Source organism: Suillus subaureus (genome assembly GCF_016647635.1).
Source record: "Suillus subaureus strain MN1 chromosome Unknown BJ212scaffold_2, whole genome shotgun sequence".
Classification (NCBI taxonomy): domain Eukaryota; kingdom Fungi; phylum Basidiomycota; class Agaricomycetes; order Boletales; family Suillaceae; genus Suillus; species Suillus subaureus.
This window is the reverse complement of record NW_024538558.1, coordinates 732,588-749,628: the sequence shown is the minus strand read 5'-3', so window position 1 is coordinate 749,628 and position 17,041 is coordinate 732,588. Positions and strand designations below refer to the sequence as shown.

General features: G+C 48.5%; 6 protein-coding genes across 6 annotated transcripts; 2 read left to right on the top strand and 4 right to left on the bottom strand.

The window, feature by feature from the left end:
* Positions 1-221: 221 nt before the first annotated feature.
* Positions 222-4,231, bottom strand: BJ212DRAFT_1475042 (uncharacterized protein; the record flags this gene model as incomplete). The annotated part of the gene is made up of 13 exons (XM_041339186.1): positions 222-553; positions 603-633; positions 665-688; positions 744-1,541; positions 1,599-1,772; positions 1,837-2,094; positions 2,152-2,198; positions 2,239-2,399; positions 2,450-2,526; positions 2,595-2,851; positions 2,909-3,170; positions 3,223-4,071; positions 4,136-4,231. 13 exons carry the CDS (start codon positions 4,229-4,231, stop codon positions 222-224), a joined length of 3,366 nt encoding a protein of 1,121 aa, XP_041198900.1.
* Positions 4,232-5,539: 1,308 nt separating this feature from the next.
* BJ212DRAFT_1315345 (mitochondrial carrier domain-containing protein) lies at positions 5,540-7,146 on the top strand. Its single transcript, XM_041334155.1, has 5 exons — positions 5,540-5,685; positions 5,740-5,863; positions 5,921-6,328; positions 6,383-6,689; positions 6,742-7,146. Exons 1-5 carry the CDS (start codon positions 5,648-5,650, stop codon positions 6,807-6,809), a joined length of 945 nt encoding a protein of 314 aa, XP_041198899.1. The 5' UTR covers positions 5,540-5,647; the 3' UTR covers positions 6,810-7,146.
* Positions 7,147-7,236: 90 nt separating this feature from the next.
* Positions 7,237-8,100, top strand: BJ212DRAFT_1475040 (aminotransferase; the record flags this gene model as incomplete). Its single annotated transcript, XM_041339185.1, has 2 exons — positions 7,237-7,479; positions 7,534-8,100. 2 exons carry the CDS (start codon positions 7,237-7,239, stop codon positions 8,098-8,100), a joined length of 810 nt encoding a protein of 269 aa, XP_041198898.1.
* Position 8,101: 1 nt separating this feature from the next.
* On the bottom strand, positions 8,102-11,220 carry BJ212DRAFT_1565751 (WD40-repeat-containing domain protein; the record flags this gene model as incomplete). Its single annotated transcript, XM_041341962.1, has 8 exons — positions 11,141-11,220; positions 10,940-11,087; positions 10,806-10,884; positions 10,036-10,774; positions 8,969-9,983; positions 8,784-8,920; positions 8,167-8,731; positions 8,102-8,131 (listed from the first exon to the last, which is right to left on the bottom strand). Exons 1-8 carry the CDS (start codon positions 11,176-11,178, stop codon positions 8,102-8,104), a joined length of 2,751 nt encoding a protein of 916 aa, XP_041198897.1. The 5' UTR covers positions 11,179-11,220.
* Positions 11,207-12,881, bottom strand: BJ212DRAFT_1453134 (uncharacterized protein). Its single transcript, XM_041338843.1, has 4 exons — positions 12,787-12,881; positions 12,406-12,706; positions 11,553-12,351; positions 11,207-11,489 (listed from the first exon to the last, which is right to left on the bottom strand). Exons 1-3 carry the CDS (start codon positions 12,840-12,842, stop codon positions 11,554-11,556), a joined length of 1,155 nt encoding a protein of 384 aa, XP_041198896.1. The 5' UTR covers positions 12,843-12,881; the 3' UTR covers positions 11,207-11,489; position 11,553.
* Positions 12,882-17,032, bottom strand: BJ212DRAFT_1315316 (fungal-specific transcription factor domain-containing protein). The gene is made up of 25 exons (XM_041334154.1): positions 16,912-17,032; positions 16,777-16,863; positions 16,706-16,720; positions 16,468-16,655; positions 16,257-16,407; positions 15,992-16,204; positions 15,866-15,939; positions 15,726-15,808; positions 15,482-15,673; positions 15,421-15,429; positions 15,161-15,360; positions 15,039-15,113; positions 14,957-14,986; positions 14,885-14,901; positions 14,717-14,838; positions 14,645-14,664; positions 14,542-14,600; positions 14,396-14,486; positions 14,118-14,346; positions 14,051-14,068; positions 13,892-13,992; positions 13,769-13,841; positions 13,692-13,711; positions 13,563-13,636; positions 12,882-13,514 (listed from the first exon to the last, which is right to left on the bottom strand). The coding sequence occupies exons 1-25, from the start codon at positions 16,997-16,999 to the stop codon at positions 13,035-13,037; spliced, it is 2,709 nt and encodes a 902-aa protein (XP_041198895.1). The 5' UTR covers positions 17,000-17,032; the 3' UTR covers positions 12,882-13,034.
* Positions 17,033-17,041: the final 9 nt, after the last annotated feature.

Genomic DNA, 17,041 nt, shown 5'->3' with positions numbered 1-17,041 from the left:
TCTACATAGGACCTGATTAGAGCTGACATCCTATTACTCTGGTGAAATCAGCAAGTGGAATGACATTCGCTGCACGTCTTGAACATGCTAGATATTTGTACAGATTCTCTTCGATATGAATCTAGATAGTTTGTAATAGTACACAATAATAAGACGGTGCGGATCTGCCGCTGCATATAAAGACATTGTAAATAGAAAGCAAACAGAGTTATCGATAATCTTTATTCATCCTCTGAGTCATTGCTGTCGTACAGCACAACGTACTCAAGGTTCTCGGGCTGGGAATGCGTATCCTGCCAGTCGGATCCATAGTCATCAGACGAAGGGACGCTGACCAACGATACTGACGACCCATCAGAGACTCCATCATCTGTCCCGTCCGTCGTAGGTTTGGACGTCGAGGGATATGATGGTTCAAATAAGTGACCGAGGGGACCGACAGAATGAGCAGACCTATTGTCCGATGATGACTTCGGCATGATCATCGAGGATGACGCCAAAGAATGTTCGTCAGCTTCGTCGGCTGACTGACGAGGCTCAGGTGACAGTGACACTGTGAAAGGCATTAGTTCAAATGCAGTGAGACAGAGAACCGAACGTACTCGATCCAGATGTTAGCGCTAAGCATTTGGCCTGCGCCATCCGTCAACTGCCAATAACTAACATATCTACCAGGAGCATCGGGTGCCTGGTAGGAAATGTGCTTTAGCGATTACAGATTATGGCATACCCGACGAACGAACCTTTAGGTCACCGGTCCACACATCAAGAGCTTCTCCAGGATCGACGCGTCCCACTTTGACAACCATCGAAGAGTCAGTTTCGGATGAAAAAGACTCCCCCGCAACGAAGCGAATCTGAGTCGTCTCTGGCCAAGGCTTTTCCCCATCGTTTAACATACGCCAGGACTTAACGAACTCAGCACCCGGTGGGAAAATCTGACCGTCAGGAACTGTCGTATCGGACACAAAAGCACAGCTAAGAGGGGCAAATTGAGCCTGTTGCTGTTCTGGGCTGGGCGTAGCAACCGCTTGTTCATCCATGACGCTATCAGGGAGTGCAGAGAAAGTTGTACTGGATAGAGCGCGTTCTTGAGAAGCGACAGGGGACGGTGTGCGGAAACCACGTAGAAGTGCAGCAAGATCCCTGTCCGCAGAAAAGAGTGGCTCTACCATCGGTGGAACATCAAAGGACAATGCCGGGATAGCAGGCGACACTTCCGTGAGGAGTGACTCCGCAGATTCTTCAGGGCGAATTAATTTGAAGAGAGAATTTGTAGATTCCGCCAGCTTGCCCAGATTAGTTTCAATAGCCTTATCTGAGTCAGCCACAGAACTAGGAGAATCTACTTCGGATCGTCTTGCTTCAGTGAGGTGTTTCATTTCCCGATTCACTTTTGGCCAAACTTCACGAAAGATATCAAGTGAAGGGTTCAGGTCGAGGGGTGGCGGGTTGGCCTCAGCGGAAGGTCGATTGATCGTCTGGGCCAAGTTACTATAAGGTGAGGTTGATTGTTCACGGTCAGCAGCAGAAGGCTGGGACTGTGATAATTTAGGAACATTCAGAAACGACACCAAGAGACAATGTGTTACACTGACCTTAACTGGCCTGACCGCCTGGTAGCAAGAGCTAACACTTAATTGGGTGGGAGACGAGGAAGGTTCTTCGCAGTTAGGAGCGGGAGATTGCGGGGATTGGGGTAATTTAGCAGGAGTTAGACCATAACCCCAAGGGCCGACAGAAGTTTGCACTAACGCAGCTGGGGCACTGTTCTAAAATGGCGAGAGGACTCAGAGACTCGAAAAGGGCAAGAGACGGCCTCTGTTCTTTTTTCACAGAAATCTCGGAGGAAGTGCGTGATACAGAGACGGGCAGAGATTTCGGAGGACGAGATTCCAAAGCCTGGGGAAGGGTACTCCCCTGGGATGTCCTTCGAGAATGTATGAGATCAGTCATCCCGACTCTGTACACGGTAGGAATAACAGTATCGGGAGTCTTCATCTTCAACAAGGGATGAATGGAAGGGTGGACCGGGATAGGGAGGGCTTCGCAATTCTGGCACAGGTCGAAATCGGGACAGCTAGGGTGCATGCACTACACAAAATGCAATTGTTAAAATTTTCAACATTACAGATACCCGAAAAGTATTACCTTATAACGAACACCACGAATAGTCTTCCGGCAAGCTGATGGCGCAGCTGATTATTTAATGCCCACAGTCAATAGGACAGAACTTACAATCACACGTCGCGTAATGAGCAGCTGCGTTGGTCACTGCATTGCGCATCTTGAATGTGTGAGACGGGTTTCTCTTCACAACAAAGAGAACAGTTACCATGAGGTCGCTCGGCTTGCTCACCCGCACAAAGCCGTGATAGGGATGTTGCTCTCCGGTAATCCTGACCACCAAAGTGTCAACGCTAATCAAATTTTGTAATAGAACACGTACTTGAAGCAGTTGGCACAAGTATCAAAATCTTTCGAGCAACCATTAGCACTCTGAGATGATGCAGAAGTACGTTTTACCTGGACAATTGACACATTTCTAGGTAATCATGAGCGGTAAGGAAGTGGGATGAAGAAAGTAGACTCACGAAGCGATCACCAACAATAGGAGAGTCACACATGTTGCAAGCCGCGCAATGACGAATAGTCTCTGGTGTTGCCGCGAAAGTGGGAGGACTATCTGCTGTAGCATTGCGACTATTCGTAGAAGTATCACGCTCCTCACTTCCACTGAAGACAGTGTGAACGATCACTCGTCCGGGCGTTTCAATGTCGAAGAATTCATGGAACGAGTTGTGCCTCTCTGCAGCACCTGACTCGATACAGGGCGTGCATAGATCATAGTCTAGGACGGAGAATATATAAGGAGACTGCGTTGTAACATTGAATCATATAATCTTACCGGGACAATCCAGGCATTTACGCCTGACGCCAACAATGATTTCATTACAGCTGTCACAAACAACATTTCGGTGAATGACAGACGGGCATTGATTAGGCTCGGCATCAACAAGCTCAGTTCCGGTAGACTGAGACTCTGCGGGCACTTCTGCGGCCGACGGCGTGATGGCAATCGACGGCGCAGCTTCATGCTGCTGGACAACGTGAGTTGGCCCAAAACTGAACGTGTGCATAGCACCAGATTTGGAGAAACAGCTTGGACACTGACAGACAGTTGAGCTAAGCAAACGGCACTGGCAAAATAAAAGTTCTCACAACATAGTGCCATGGGCATTTCACACATCCGTACCAGCTTCCAGAGAACTCATTCCTGCAGACGAAACACCAATGTGATGAAGGAGGCTTCATTGAGATGTTCGTTATGTTGCACGATGCCTCTGACGAAGCATGAGGAGCCTCGTTGGATATTCCCACTCCAAAGGGGGTCTGGCGATGAGCACCGACTTGTGTTGAAGCATTGCATTCGCCAAAAGTATTGAGCATGATACGATCGATATCTTTCTTGAAAGATGCCAAGAGAATTTCCATCTCCGACTTCCCTTTGGCGACTGAGCAACATGGCTGAGGAGAGGCCGCTTGGGGTAAGAGAGAAGGAACACTTGAAAGAGAGGGATGTGCAGGTGGCTCTCGGAATATGATAGGTGGTGGCGGCGGAATGAGCGAAGGTGAGATTGGAGGCGTGAAGATGTTAGGACGTTCAAGAGTAGGAAGTGGTCTAAAAGAAGGTGGCGGTAGATGGGCCGCTTTGAATGATAGAAACTCCTGGAAATGTGTATCGAAGGATGAAGTGGGTGACAGATTGGGTGGTGCAGGAGTTGACAAAAGTGTAGGAGGCGGGGGAATCGCCATGAAGGACAAAGGGATGGGAACCTCCCGAGAATCCTCGACCGTTGCACTGGGTACTTTGTGGGGAGTCTCGTCGAAGATAGAGAACCTGAGCAATGGGTTGGGCCAGCGCCTGCGTAAAGGGGCAATACGAGTGCTGTACTCCTCTGCGTTATGGACTTCCTTGCCAATTAAAATACGAGACGGCTTAGACGCGTCAGGAGAGAAAATGAGCTTGGAAAGATAATAATTATGGCTTATAGGAAATATGCGATACAGCTGCAAATGCGAAACGTCAGCGCTTCAGCGATGAGAACAGATAAGCGAAGAGCAATAAGCATACCTGCTGGTGAAGCTCCTCGTGTGTAGGGAACACAACGGTCCCTGAGAAAGAAAACTTGCGAGTCTCGTTTCTATAAGTTGCCTTTACTGTGAACATGGCAGCAACGTTCAAGAGGAGTTGGTGGGGCGCCCGCAGCTTACGCAGTGATTTATATTGATCGCGCCGTGACACAGGTAGTGTGACCAAGGAGACGTGACGTATTGTGACGCGAATACTCGGCTAGAATCGGAAAGTCCGGACTTCGGAAGTGAGCTTCTAGAGTGTGGCAAGACATTGTACAATCATCCAAAATTCAATACATGCTGCTGCATGATAATATAATGTATTATCTATGATTTTCCTGTACTGCATCAACATTTCTACACTGATGGTTTTCAGGCCCCATCGATCGGCAAACGCCCTGCAATCGTCGCGCCGCGCCATCATCGTTATCCACTAGCTTGCCCCTAGAGGTTGATTGGTGAGGGCGCATAAATCGACACCAGTTTCCGTATGACCTCTGCGTTCCAAAATACCGCCTTGCTGTGCTCGCAAGGGTACCATATGTCCCGGGCGGCTGAAATCAGACGCCCTCGAAGTGGAGTCCACTAACTTGCGCACGGTGAGTGATCGATCATGGCGGAAATCTCCATTGTCGATTACATCAATATACATAACATAGCCTGAGACCCCTTCGTGTTATATGGTCTACGGTCATTCCGTAAGCGGTTTTGCGTCTCTCCTGGTTGTTAGGGACTATCGAATGGGAATTTCAATCTCGTTAAGACGCTCCTCAGGAAGAAATATGCAGATGTAGTACCCGCTAGAATGGACGTGAAGACAGAATGTATGAGTGCAAAGGACTCGTAGGTGACCTTGTGTGTTTGATCATCCATACCATTGCTTCGATGGAACATTGACTTGCGGAAATAATGATATCACCCTCGTTCTCTCTTTGCCTGTCATCTATGACAACAATGGCTTTATGCCGCGCAAGTGCGTCGAGCGACTCCTCCGTATCAAAGGAGACATTGGTTCCTAGTGTCACGTCCTTTACTTGAGTGGGAAGCCAAGTAGGGTTGATGGGGTCTTTGCACACTCTATCCACTTTGGCAGGCGCATGATGCTCGGGAACAGCACCTTGCCGGTACCGTTGCTGTGGCCATTGCAGTGAGAAATGTTCTATTTACTTCCGGCGGTTTGGCGTTGGCTGTTCAATCCGGCAGATTCTAACGCGGATGTGGAGCAGTTGTTCATTCGTGTAAAGCTCTAGATCACTGCAGCGCTCATGATGAGCAAGAGGACAAGCTTTAAGTGAGGTTTGCAAGTCTTTGCCACCCAAAAGCCGAACAGAATTACGGCTCGATCGGCTGTTTGCGGAAAGAGAGTTAAATTTTGGTTCGCCGTAACACGGCAAGGTGTCTGTGCACCTCTTTCTCCTACTTCGACCTCGAAGCCTGCGCTTGCTGGGACAGGTTCCTTCGATCAAGGATCTCTATAGATATTTGTTTAGAGTCTCATAAAATATTAGCGATGTCGCATCTAGCACCAACTGGCAAGTGGGACGCAAGGTATCCATTATCTTGTATCATGTAGAGTTGGTTTTTATTTTGTGTTTTCCGAAGATACCTTGGCCCTGTCCCTCACGACTCTTCATACTACGCCAAGTGCATGCTCGGTGGTGTCCTTGCATGCGGTATCACTCACGCTGGTATCACGCCTCTTGACGTGGCCAAGTGTAACATGCAGGTCAGTTTATCCAGTCCTTCCGGGCCTCATGTCGTGTCTCATAGCTTTTTCGAACAGGTAAATCCTGCAAAATACAAGGGTCTCTCGTCTGGTCTCGCGACCCTTCTTCGTGAGGAGGGTCAGACTGGTATCTGGAAAGGCTTTGGTCCCACCTTTGTCGGTTACTCGTTACAGGGCATGTTCAAGTACGGTCTTTATGAAGTGTTCAAGGACCAGTACATGAACTTGGCTGGCGAGGAGCTTTCTAACAAATACAAGCCCGCCATCTGGCTCGCTGGTTCCGCATCAGCAGAGGTCTTTGCTGACATCGCACTTTGCCCTCTCGAGATGACGAAAGTCAAGATCCAAACCAGCCCTAGCGGCACGTTCCCCACTGCCTTTGGTGCTGCCCTCTCAGAGATGAGCAAGACCAAGGTTGAGACCCGCTACCCCTTCGGCTCCCTTGTTCCCCTCTGGTCCCGTCAGGTTAGAATAGGCATATTCTTTTCTGATCGTACTGCTCACAATTTTTTCTTACAGATCCCTTACACCATGGCCAAGTTCTTCTTCTTTGAGAAGATTGTCCAGGTCTTCTACACTCACGTTTTCACCGAACCCAAGGAGTCCTATGCCAAGACCACTCAACTCGGAGTTACTTTTGCTTCTGGTTACCTCGCTGGTGTTGTCTGCGCTATTGTCTCCCACCCAGCTGACTCCGTCGTCTCCCTCATGGGCAAGCCTGCAAACAAGGGCAAGAGCATTGGGACGATCGCATCAGAAACTGGTTTCGCCGCACTTGCAACTAAGGGTCTCGGCACCCGTGTATTGATGATCGGTACTCTTACCGGTACGTGCGCATCGTACTCTGTTCAAAATAGCTTACCAATACATTAATCAAGGCTTCCAATGGTGGATCTATGACTCCTTCAAGGCGTCGATGGGTCTCGGCACCACTGGTGGCAAGTAAACTTGTCTGCATGGGTAGTGTCTGCGCTGGTAGTCAGTGCCCACATCCCCTTTTTGATTTGCTCCTCTAATTAATTATGCAGGAGGACATGCAATAGATCGTTTCTGGCAGTATACAGTTAGTTTACATTTATTCCCTTGTGATCCGTATTGCTGTCTATTTACCCCGTACAGTCCGTATAGTTCTTGCCATGCAATAGATCACGATCACCTTACGACAATACCACTGCATCCTCTGTCAGAGGCCTGCATGTGAGGGTAATTTTCGAATGACGCTATAAGACTGTCTGCTCGGATTTGTTTGTTAGACCAGTTCGTCCCGTGTGTAAATGAGTTGGAGCCGAGCGAGTTGCTTAGGTAAGCTTTTGAGCAGGATTTGATTTCCAGGCTAGCAGTTGTGCTGATCAGCCCTCCGGAGTGCTTTCGCGATGTCATATGCCCTCCTAGCGTCCACACGATATGACCCCTTTTTGTTATCATGCGTTTGGAACAATGATCTAGACGGGCCATCACCTTATCTTCTCCTTCATTACCAAGCGGACCGTCTCATTGCGTCTGCCGCGCTCAATGATAAGGCTTTCCGCTATGGGACCACTTTGTCCAATGTCAAGGCGTTATGTGAAAAGGTTGTCCATGAGCACAATGATTTTAAGGGGGAAACTGCGTTGAAGGTGTTAACATTCAACACGAGATTTATGAAACACTAACTTACGGTCTCACGCCAGGTTCGCGTCGTTTTGAATCCCTCTGGAGAGCTTTCTGCCACTGCAACCCCGGTGAAAGGGTTCACGAGCGATCCAACCCTGCCATCTCTCTTCAACCCCATAACAGACTTACCCCCTACGCCCGTCCTCACCATTCATATTGATACCCAGCCAACATCAGACACCATATCATTGAAGACAACAGATAGGCGGGCCTATGACGACGCACGTATACGAGCTGGCCTCCAACCCGTAGGCTCGTTAGATCCACCAGCCAGCGATGCACCTGATGATGTGATCCTGTACAATACCCGGAATGTTGTTACTGAGTCATCTGTGTGTAATGTTGCATTCTATCGCAACTGTCGTTGGGTCACCCCCCCTTTAGCCGCTGGTTGCATATCTGGTGTTCTGCGACGATGGCTTATTGAGCAACACCGCATTGTCGAAGCAGTAGAGGACGAGCTCACGCTTGATAACATCAAGGATGATGAGTGGGTGCTTGTTTCTAACGGTGTTATTGGTTGCCAGTTAGGACGGATTAAATTGCATACTTCAACCAAGACGGATGATTATGCCAAAGACTAGACTACTTTTGATGGTTTACTGGAAATGCAATCTATGTATCTACGTCCATAGTATCTATGAACTAACCTCTATATCGATGTCCGTAGTACCTACGTCCTGGCCATCAAACATCCCGTCATCCATCTCGCTCAGGATATAGTCTACCACGAAACTATCCTGAACAAGGCGGTCCATTCTGGAGAGATGTCGTTCAGTGTATGGAATCATACTATCGACGAGTTCTTTCAGTGCAGTGTTGCCGCTCGCAGTACTTTTCACGCTCTCTTGACCAGAAGATTGTAAGATACCTTCCTGAGCTTCGTCCGTAAATGCCGCTATGACATCGTCCACCGATCTCAGCTTCATGACTGCGTACAACACCCCTTGGGCCACTCCGCTTGTTTTAGCATTGGGATTCCAGTCACGAACATAGCGTAAGAGGCGGGCAAGGTCAGACCCGCCGAGGGTCCGTAGCACCTCATCAACTGAGCTGTTGCCAGTTACCGATGATGCATCAGCTGCGGACTCCGATGGGGTGGCACGAATGCCTTTAAATAGAGATAACAATCTCCCAGGCTGTTGCATAGCGAGGGCAAGTTGTATAGCTTTGCGATAGTCATGAAGGGACAGATAGTTCATGAAATCTTGCTCCCTGACAAAGAAGACCATGAGTTTGAACAAGATATGCACGATGACGTTCAAACCTCAAGACCAGCTCGGAACGTTTAGCTTCGTTCTCTCGTTCCTGTTCCTCAGTGCAATCTTGCCAGAATGTCACTACAGAATCCGCTGCTGCAGACACAATCGTACGCTCATCCGTGCTGATGGCAAGTGCCCAAACCTGCAGGTGGATTAACTTCAACTGAAATGAGAGAGCGAGTAGTCTCACCTTGTCTTCGTGATTGTCCATGGTAGCCGTACACTCTTCTTCGCGTACATTCCACAGTTTGACAAGGCCATCGGATGCTGATGTAACGAGCTGCATGCCGTGATCGACGAAATCAACTCTCAACACCGAGTTGGTATGACCCTCGAACGTTTTCACGCAAGTGAAATCCTCCAAGTTCCACAATTTTACGGTTTTATCGCCGCTTCCGGTTGCGAGAACGCGCTCCGAGCGACCAAACTTGACCGTCCAAATGCCCCGCTTGTGGCCTTTACAGGTTCCTAGTAGTTTGATCTCTCCATGTGCAGAGCGGTCTCCAGTTGCACGGGAAAAATCAATCCCATATATTTTGGCTGTGCGGTCTTGCGATCCGGATGCCAAAAGGCGGTCGTTTGGTGCAACATCGAGAGAATTAATGTCTTTCTCGTGTGCTTTATGAGTGGTCAAACTCTTGCATTTCATGAGGCTTTGGTCATGCTGAGAGGCATCGAAAACCAGCGGCACGTCGCCAATATACCACATCTTAATCGTGCGGTCCTGGCTACCGCTGAACATAAATTGCACACCGGCGGTGCCACTTTCGCCGGAAGTTCGCGACATCGCGATGGTGCCTACGCTTTCTGCATGACCTTCGCAGATAGCAACGCAGCCCCACTCCATCGGCAGGTCGTCGTTCGGAGATGCAGGCGCCCATAATCGAACAGAGCGATCTTTGCTTCCGCTCGCAAAGAGTTTGCCTCCCGCGCCATGGTCAAGCGATAACACGATTTCTGTGTGGCCAGTCAAAAGCCGCGCATCTAGCCCTGCAGTTGAATAAATCCGGATGAGGGATGAATTTGTAGCGAATGCAATGTGAGAGTCGACAGATTTTGGGGCATTTGGAGACAGGAAAACCGCATCAACGATCTCATCGTTGAAACCGATGAGTTGCCGGTGGAGATTTCGAGTGTTCAGGTCGTAGAACAGGATATTCTGGTCTGCATGTACCGAGACGAGTGTCGATATTAACGGCAAGTAGCTGAAGACATGCTGTTAGTGACAAAAGTACTCACGAGGGGACTTATACTGACACAGCTTCTACGATCTGACGCTGCTCCTCCTGATCTCCAGTCTGTAGGTCTGCCACCTGGCTGAGGGAATATAAGACGGATGAATTCTTTACGTCCCATATCCGGATGATACCTTTCTCCCCAGCAGTGTAGAAACGCAGTTGGGAAGCACTGCCACTAGGAACCAAGTCCCCGGCCTGCAACAACCCAACTGCCTCAACGCGTTCCATAACAGGGATAGTTTGAGCCAGTACAGGTGAATTGCTTTTTCCTTTCCCCTTAGTGGCTTCTGCAGATTTCGCTCCAGTCGACTTGGCGTGCAAGTTCCAGACCAAAACAACAGAGTCTCTTCCCCCGCTTATAAGCCATTTCCCGTCAGGAGTCACGTCCAGACCCCGGGGAACAGAAACGTGCCCTTCGAGAACAGCGATTGGACGTAGAGCACCTTGATCCCCCTTGTTTGCGGCTGCCGTTAAATCAAATATCCGGATGCGAGTGTCCACAGAGGCCGTGATGAGTTGGAGTATATTTTGTGGGACTACGACAGAAGGGTCTCGGGGGAAGTTGAACTTCAACGCGCTCACAATGCCGCCGTGCCCTTTGAAGATATGAGTGACGTAGCCGCGTTTGATGTCCCAAACCTTGACAACACCATCCGCAGAGCCCGAAGCAAGATATGTAGAGGATGGATCAATGGTGCAGACGTGTACGGGGGCATCGTGAGCACGAGCAATCCACCCGCACGGGATGAATTTTATTTCTCGCGGCAGCGGTGGGGATCTCGTACACACGCAAAGAAGGAGCAGAGGTGAATACAATTAGTTGCGAAGCCGATGGGGTCAAGCACAGCGAAGTAATCGATTGAGTGTCCTAGATTGTCATCAATTATGGTGTTTCCTAACATTTTGAGGGCGGAATAACTCACCCCTGCAAACCGACATATTTCTTCGCCCGTCAAAATATTGGTGAGCACAGCTTCCTCTGCAACACAAGTAACGAGTTTGCTTCCATCACCAGAGACCGCGACAGATCCACACGTATGAAGCGGTCCAATAGAACGCTTGTTTTTGTAGCTGCTCAGAAACTCAGAACGCTAGCGCGTGAGGCGGCACGCAAAAGAACTCACACTGTTTTCAATCTGGATTTGCCACCTGTGGATGCCATCTCATATAACTTCGGGTTGACTTCGGGGCATATACAAAATTCACTCTGCAAGTCTATTTGGTTTTGTATCCTCTAATTTCCTTTTCGAACTACTCGTCCATTCCGCAAGCGGCATATATATACATGTTCGGACTAATACTCATGTGCACCAATGAATTGAGAAGTAGAGAAGATTCGTAGAATATGTTGAGTCCATTTATGAGTCCTAGTGCAAAGCGACTGAAAACTGGAGAAGGAATCTCCAGTGTTCAAGGAAGGATGAGTAGACGAAGAGTTCGGGTTTCAAGTTGGTGCTAATGATCTAGAATGTGCTACTAGTACGAGCGATGCATCAATATTCATACATCAAATGAACACGAGAAGGACGAACATACCTTATGTAGCTCGATGCTCAACCTGCCACTGACTTCGCATGCGTGCAATCGTGTCCTCTGCTGCTCGCCTTAACTTAACTTCCTGGTCTGCTAGATATTCGGCTTCCCTCCTCTTTATAACCTCCCCCTCCAGCATCGCCTCGACTGTTCTGAGAGCAGTCTTCGCTCTGGCTGCCTCAGCCTGAGCTTCCGCTAGCTGATCTGATATCTTCACCGAAACAGATATTGCATCCGCAGACTGCCTCCGCAATCCCGCCATTTCAATCTGCAATCGGTCCACAAGATTTTCATCAGAGTGAGTGATCAGTGCACGGGATGTCGAGGGATTTATCAGACGAGAAGGGGCCTCGTTTAGTCCAAAAGCTCCAAGTCCGGCAAAGGATGACTGATGAGGAGGAACAACCATATCTTCCTCGCTCTCGTATTCGTCCTCACTCATCTCGTGTACGTCTGCACCGAGATCCATATCATCCTCGCCATTTCCATCATCATGGTCATTTCCCCCGGTGCGTACGGCGGAAATGTTGCACGACGGAATCGAACGTCCCGAGCCCACAGCCAGCGAGTTCAGGGGAGATAACAGATCAATAGATTTTCGAGGTCGACCCCGTTTCTTCCGCTGAGTGGAGTTAGATGGTTCCTCGGCAGCCTTTGTAGGTCTTCCCCGCTTCCGTGGCCGCTTGGTGCCTGGGGGGGCAGAAAGATTTACTGTCCAGTAAGAACCGAAGCCAGGATCTGTGACAGGACGAGGCTGCTTTTCAAATAATCTATTCAAAGACAGGTGATGGCGGACAGATTGCTGTAATTCAGGTTTGAACGCAAAAGTTTTAGCCATTACACCTAGTGCACTGACCTTCCATGTCGGCCCAGCAGTCCTGAAATACAAATATTTTTCCTCCATTGCAGCATATATTTCGCGAATGGTGAGACGTCTCCGTGCACTGCCAAGGATCGCACATCGCAAGATCACTGGAAGAGTATGCTGTGGTCGCCCATCCGTATCTGGAAGACAGGCTAAAGTGTCAGGACAATTTGGATGAGGAGCATGCTCTTTGTATGGTGGATGGTATTGGGCAGATTCTACTGTTGCATTGGCGCTGTCGTCTGAGGTGGGAGAGGAGGAGCTTGCGGAAATGAGTTGTCCAGTTGTTGAGCTGTTGGCGAAGACAAAGGGGGTAGCAAACAGAGGTGTCAGAATAAGCCGCTAAAAAAATCCGAGAACCGGTGCACGTACTGATACAAGTTTGCAGAGTCACCTTCTGGGTTCAACAGATTTTTCAGGCTCGACATAGTATTTCTGAGGGCGAAACATAGGTTCGCAGACAATTGCAATCGTTCAATTTAGAGGTTCTTGTAGGTCCATTACATAAGTTACATAATCAATGTTGTACCTTCTAATTGACTAACAGGAGCAGGCGATGAGGGACGATGAATTATTATTGGTGGCGTTTTACGCTAAGGGAGACAAAGGTGATTAGTCCACTACATGCGATAACGATCAGGTGGCGCATTTTGATACTCGTATGAATAGTTGGAGGTGGGATTTTGAACTCTCCAGTCTTGGTCGTTTGGTAGAGGATAATCCATATTGATTAGCGAAGGTGCACTTGTGGATGATCCGTGATAGGACTGAGGTGAAGGCTGGTTGGCTCGTGGCCACCACTCGTAACCTGGGTAATACGAGGTCGAGGGTTCAATGCCAGGAATGTCAAGGCCAAGCATATGCGCCATCATTCGGGTGCTGATCTCCTGGATACCGCTGTTCTGTGGAGCACGTTCCCTTTGAAGAACATCACCAAACGCCTCACGCTGCAGTACGTCAGAACTCCTTTCTCCAAACGCATCATCTGCTGCTCTCTTTTGACGATCAGGGCCATGCACCAAATGTGGCATGGTGCTGTCCACCTGCACTCTAACACCATTAAGAAGATCCCAGGCTCTTCCGGCGCTAGGCCATGTAGTCTTGGCTAGCGTAAGATTAGGTGTGGACAATAGTAGCTCAGGGCTGACCTGCATCCCTTTCAAAACGGCAAGACATTGTCGCAAGCCAATATAAGCCTGAACATTTGATGGCCGGAGGGTCACTGGTACGGGAAGAGAATTCAGAAAGGCATATGTCCTTCAAAGGAAAGTACTCGCATGTCACAATGTGCATAATGCTGATGGATATTAGGGGTTAGAAGATGCAAATTGCTAGTACAAACGATAAAACAAACCCAGCACTAAGAATATACGATGACAAGAACGGTGAACTACATTTGATATTGAAGTTCTCGTAATATGTCGTTACTAGATTGAGATCAGCATGTATCAAAGAAATTTAGCTCCAGTGTACATACCTATTGTGCTGACATAAGTGGCGGCACTTTGGCACAGATCAAAAGCTTTCATCGAGGCTGTGTCAGATCCGTTGGGAGGATTCTGTGATATTTGTTCCGGGCTAGATTAAGAAGGTCAGACTTGGACTCTTCAAGATATCAAGGTGACACATGAATCACCCTTTCCAATCAGGAATACTGTAGAGGTATCAGCGACACGAATCGAATGTTCCGATGTTTAACGTACAACGCTCGGTGTAACAATAATACTGCGGACCAATATTGGATATGGATAAAGAGAACCGCCAGTGGCGGAGTATTTCGCTTGCTAGCTGGGTCGTACCGAAGATTATCAGGGAGGTCGATGTACCATTGATCCAGTCTAGACTCCAGACTATTTAGGACTGCTCGCCGCGAGCCCCTTCTCGTTGAGCGAACGGGATAAATCATTGTCACAATAGAGCCAATTAAAACGGCTGCATCTCCATCAGGTATGCACACAGTCTGCAGATAAGGTATACGAACAAAGTGTTGCAGCAGCCCTGAAGCAGCTCATCGTCAGCGGTGTCGATATGTACTGCGATGTTACTAAGTCGCCGGAGGTGTCTTCGCCGTACTGCAGAAGAATGAAAGGTGAGTCAATAACTAACGTGTTGTAGGTTTGAGTGTACTTCAGTGGGATCCGGAAGAAGTGTATCAAAGTCGCCTTCACCGATAGACACAGGTCGACCTAGCAAGGGGTTAGGTGTGCCAAAGGAAATGTATGAGACATACCCATATATACAGAAGTGTATCTGTGAGCAGTTGTTACTGCAACACCTTCCCGGAGAGAGACGGATTTCGCACCTGTCTGCAATGCAACAACCCCACCATATGTGCTTCCTGACCTGGTTCTCCTCAAGGGAAAACATTTTTCTTCCATGAAGTTGCCAGTTATCCGCAGCACGATTTAATCCGAGATCCTGGGCCTACGCGTAGCTAAGCACCCGCCTTCAAAGTATCCATCATACTAACCATTCTAATCGCCATACCTGCGACGGGAAAGTCATGAGACAGGACGAGCATAAATCAACGACGCATACACACCAATGTAAAGCCAGCCTTGCTCCATGGAGCCTAGATAATACTCAGAAACATGCCGTTCAAATAATTTACTTCAATCACAAACCTATCCCAAATTCACGGTGGCCCAGGAGAAGCAAGGCTTGACAAGTAGTTGCGCGAGAACTGTGATAGACTTGCGCTGTCCCACTGGTAAGCACACATAATCAAAAGTGAAATATTATTCACCAAGAGCTGCCCTCGCTTGTGCAAGGTAGTCATTGCCAGCCTCCCACATTGCATCAATAGATGTAGCAGGGTTGTCATCCAGGTAACGAGCGGCAATGGCAAATATAGCCAACAGAAGCAGCTTAGTCAAGTTTTGTGAAGGTTCTGGACTGGCGTAGTATGGAGTGCACCGCGCAGCCTCTGGTGTAGCTGGATTACTACTTTGGCCAATGTGGTAAGCAAGGACTCGATGTCAATGACAGTCCTGTTAAACAGCTCACTTTTGTCTCCTATGTCACGGTCAGAAGAACGACAGATAAACACAAGGGTGACAGAACTCACCAGTCGCTATATTCTCTCAGGAAACGGCCTTTGTGAATTACAGGGAAAACAGGGTGTGCATGAGTGAAATATAAATCAACTAAATGATCTTGCACCGCAAGAGAAGGTAAGTTGACAACAACGTCTTCGACTGGTGGAACAGGAACTGTATTAGGCTTTGCGGAGGGCCAAAAACGTGCCATAGGCAGTTTCCTGTCATCACAGTCGTGAGTACGCATAGAGAGATTTATAATAAGAAACGAACCATATTCCCCCCTCATGTCTACTATCCAGACGGGAGCTACGTCCCAAAAGATGGAGACCACTAACTTTGCCATGGTACCGAACCTAACATAAGAATATGAGCATAGGTTGCATGAGATACAGATTTTAAAACCCGCTGACCTCTTGATTCTCGTCCAGAGAGAGTTGACCAAAAGCAGTATCCGGGCCATTAGATTCATCTGTACCTTCTGAATCTAGGATCGTATTAGCTGATCAAATCAAAGGCGTATAGAGTAAGACGCTCACCTGAAAGTGCATCCATCGTGTACATTTCATTCCAGTTTGGCTGATGTGGACCACTACTAGTCGACGGTACGTCGAGCCGCCGCCGTTGCTGTAAAGGAGCTCCGCTAATGTTGTAAGCTGGCGAAACACCATGATGGCTGACAGGTCCTCTCGTCAGGCTCGTAGACAGGCGATCCTGCCACTCTGAGGTTGGTATGGTTGAAAGTGTATTGTCTACAGAAGGCGCTTTGCATGGCATTCAAGTACCCCAAGGCTAGTTACTCACCTCTAGACGATGATACAATTTCTCTTGAAATCCTGGATTGCCTTCGGGAACGAGGAGAGTCACGAGCCGAAGCTTCGTTACTCCGGAATATACATGCAAAGAAGTCTTCTTTTGTCGCCCCGGCTGGCTGTGATAGCCTGCCCGAAGGTCCCTGCAGATCCGGATCCAACAATTTGCTCTATTTGGTTGAGAAATGTACGTCAGCACTTACAAATGGGCCTGTGTCTACTCGATTGAGAATTTCCCTTGCAAGATCATCTTGCCTAATATCGGCTATGACTTGTCGTACTCGGGTATCTGGACAAGAGAGGACGGCGCCGAGAAGGGACTCCACTTGATGCCATCGCTGTTCGATTGCTTGTATGTAACCCTTAGGAGGACCACGCTTATAGCTGGGACCTAGAAACAATATTGACTTGTTCTCCGGCGCTCATGCAAAAAACGCTCACCCAGAAATGTACATGCTGCAATCAAATAGAGTGAATTGAGATGTATACAATGCCTCAGTTATGTTACGCACTGTTTCCCGCTATCGTACAACTCTTGCAAGTACCAGCGGCTCCGGATGGTTCGCACTTGCTCTTTGTCTTTCTGCACTGATCACATGCTAACATAATTCAATTACAAGCCGAATGAGTGCCCAGACTCGGCGCACCTCTACTACTGCGCTTCCTAGTTGCAAGTGTTTCTTGATTAACTTCTTCATCAGAAGGCTCTGATTCGTTCCACTGATGAGCGGACATGACGATCAAAGGAGAGTTTGAAAGATGTCTCAGAGGTCGCGT

What these genes read in the sequence shown, in the direction of transcription:
- BJ212DRAFT_1315345 (XM_041334155.1), top strand. Translation starts at nt 5,648, where the DNA reads ATGTCGCATCTAGCACCAACTGGCAAGTGGGACGCAAG. An exon ending in ACTGGCAAGTGGGACGCAAG is followed by an intron (nt 5,686 to 5,739) that starts GTATCCATTATC and finishes TGTTTTCCGAAG; the next exon opens with ATACCTTGGCCCTGTCCCTC. An exon ending in TGGCCAAGTGTAACATGCAG is followed by an intron (nt 5,864 to 5,920) that starts GTCAGTTTATCC and finishes TTTTTCGAACAG; the next exon opens with GTAAATCCTGCAAAATACAA.
- BJ212DRAFT_1453134 (XM_041338843.1), bottom strand. Translation starts at nt 12,842, where the DNA reads ATGTCGAGCCTGAAAAATCTGTTGAACCCAGAAGGTGACTCTGCAAAC. An exon ending in GACTCTGCAAACTTGTATCA is followed by an intron (nt 12,707 to 12,786) that starts GTACGTGCACCG and finishes CTTCGCCAACAG; the next exon opens with CTCAACAACTGGACAACTCA. An exon ending in CTGCTGGGCCGACATGGAAG is followed by an intron (nt 12,352 to 12,405) that starts GTCAGTGCACTA and finishes CCTGAATTACAG; the next exon opens with CAATCTGTCCGCCATCACCT.
- BJ212DRAFT_1315316 (XM_041334154.1), bottom strand. Translation starts at nt 16,999, where the DNA reads ATGTCCGCTCATCAGTGGAACGAATCAGAGCCTTCTGATGAAGAAGTT. An exon ending in ACAAGCGAGGGCAGCTCTTG is followed by an intron (nt 15,114 to 15,160) that starts GTGAATAATATT and finishes CCAGTGGGACAG; the next exon opens with CGCAAGTCTATCACAGTTCT. An exon ending in TTCTTCCGGATCCCACTGAA is followed by an intron (nt 14,487 to 14,541) that starts GTACACTCAAAC and finishes ATTCTTCTGCAG; the next exon opens with TACGGCGAAGACACCTCCGG.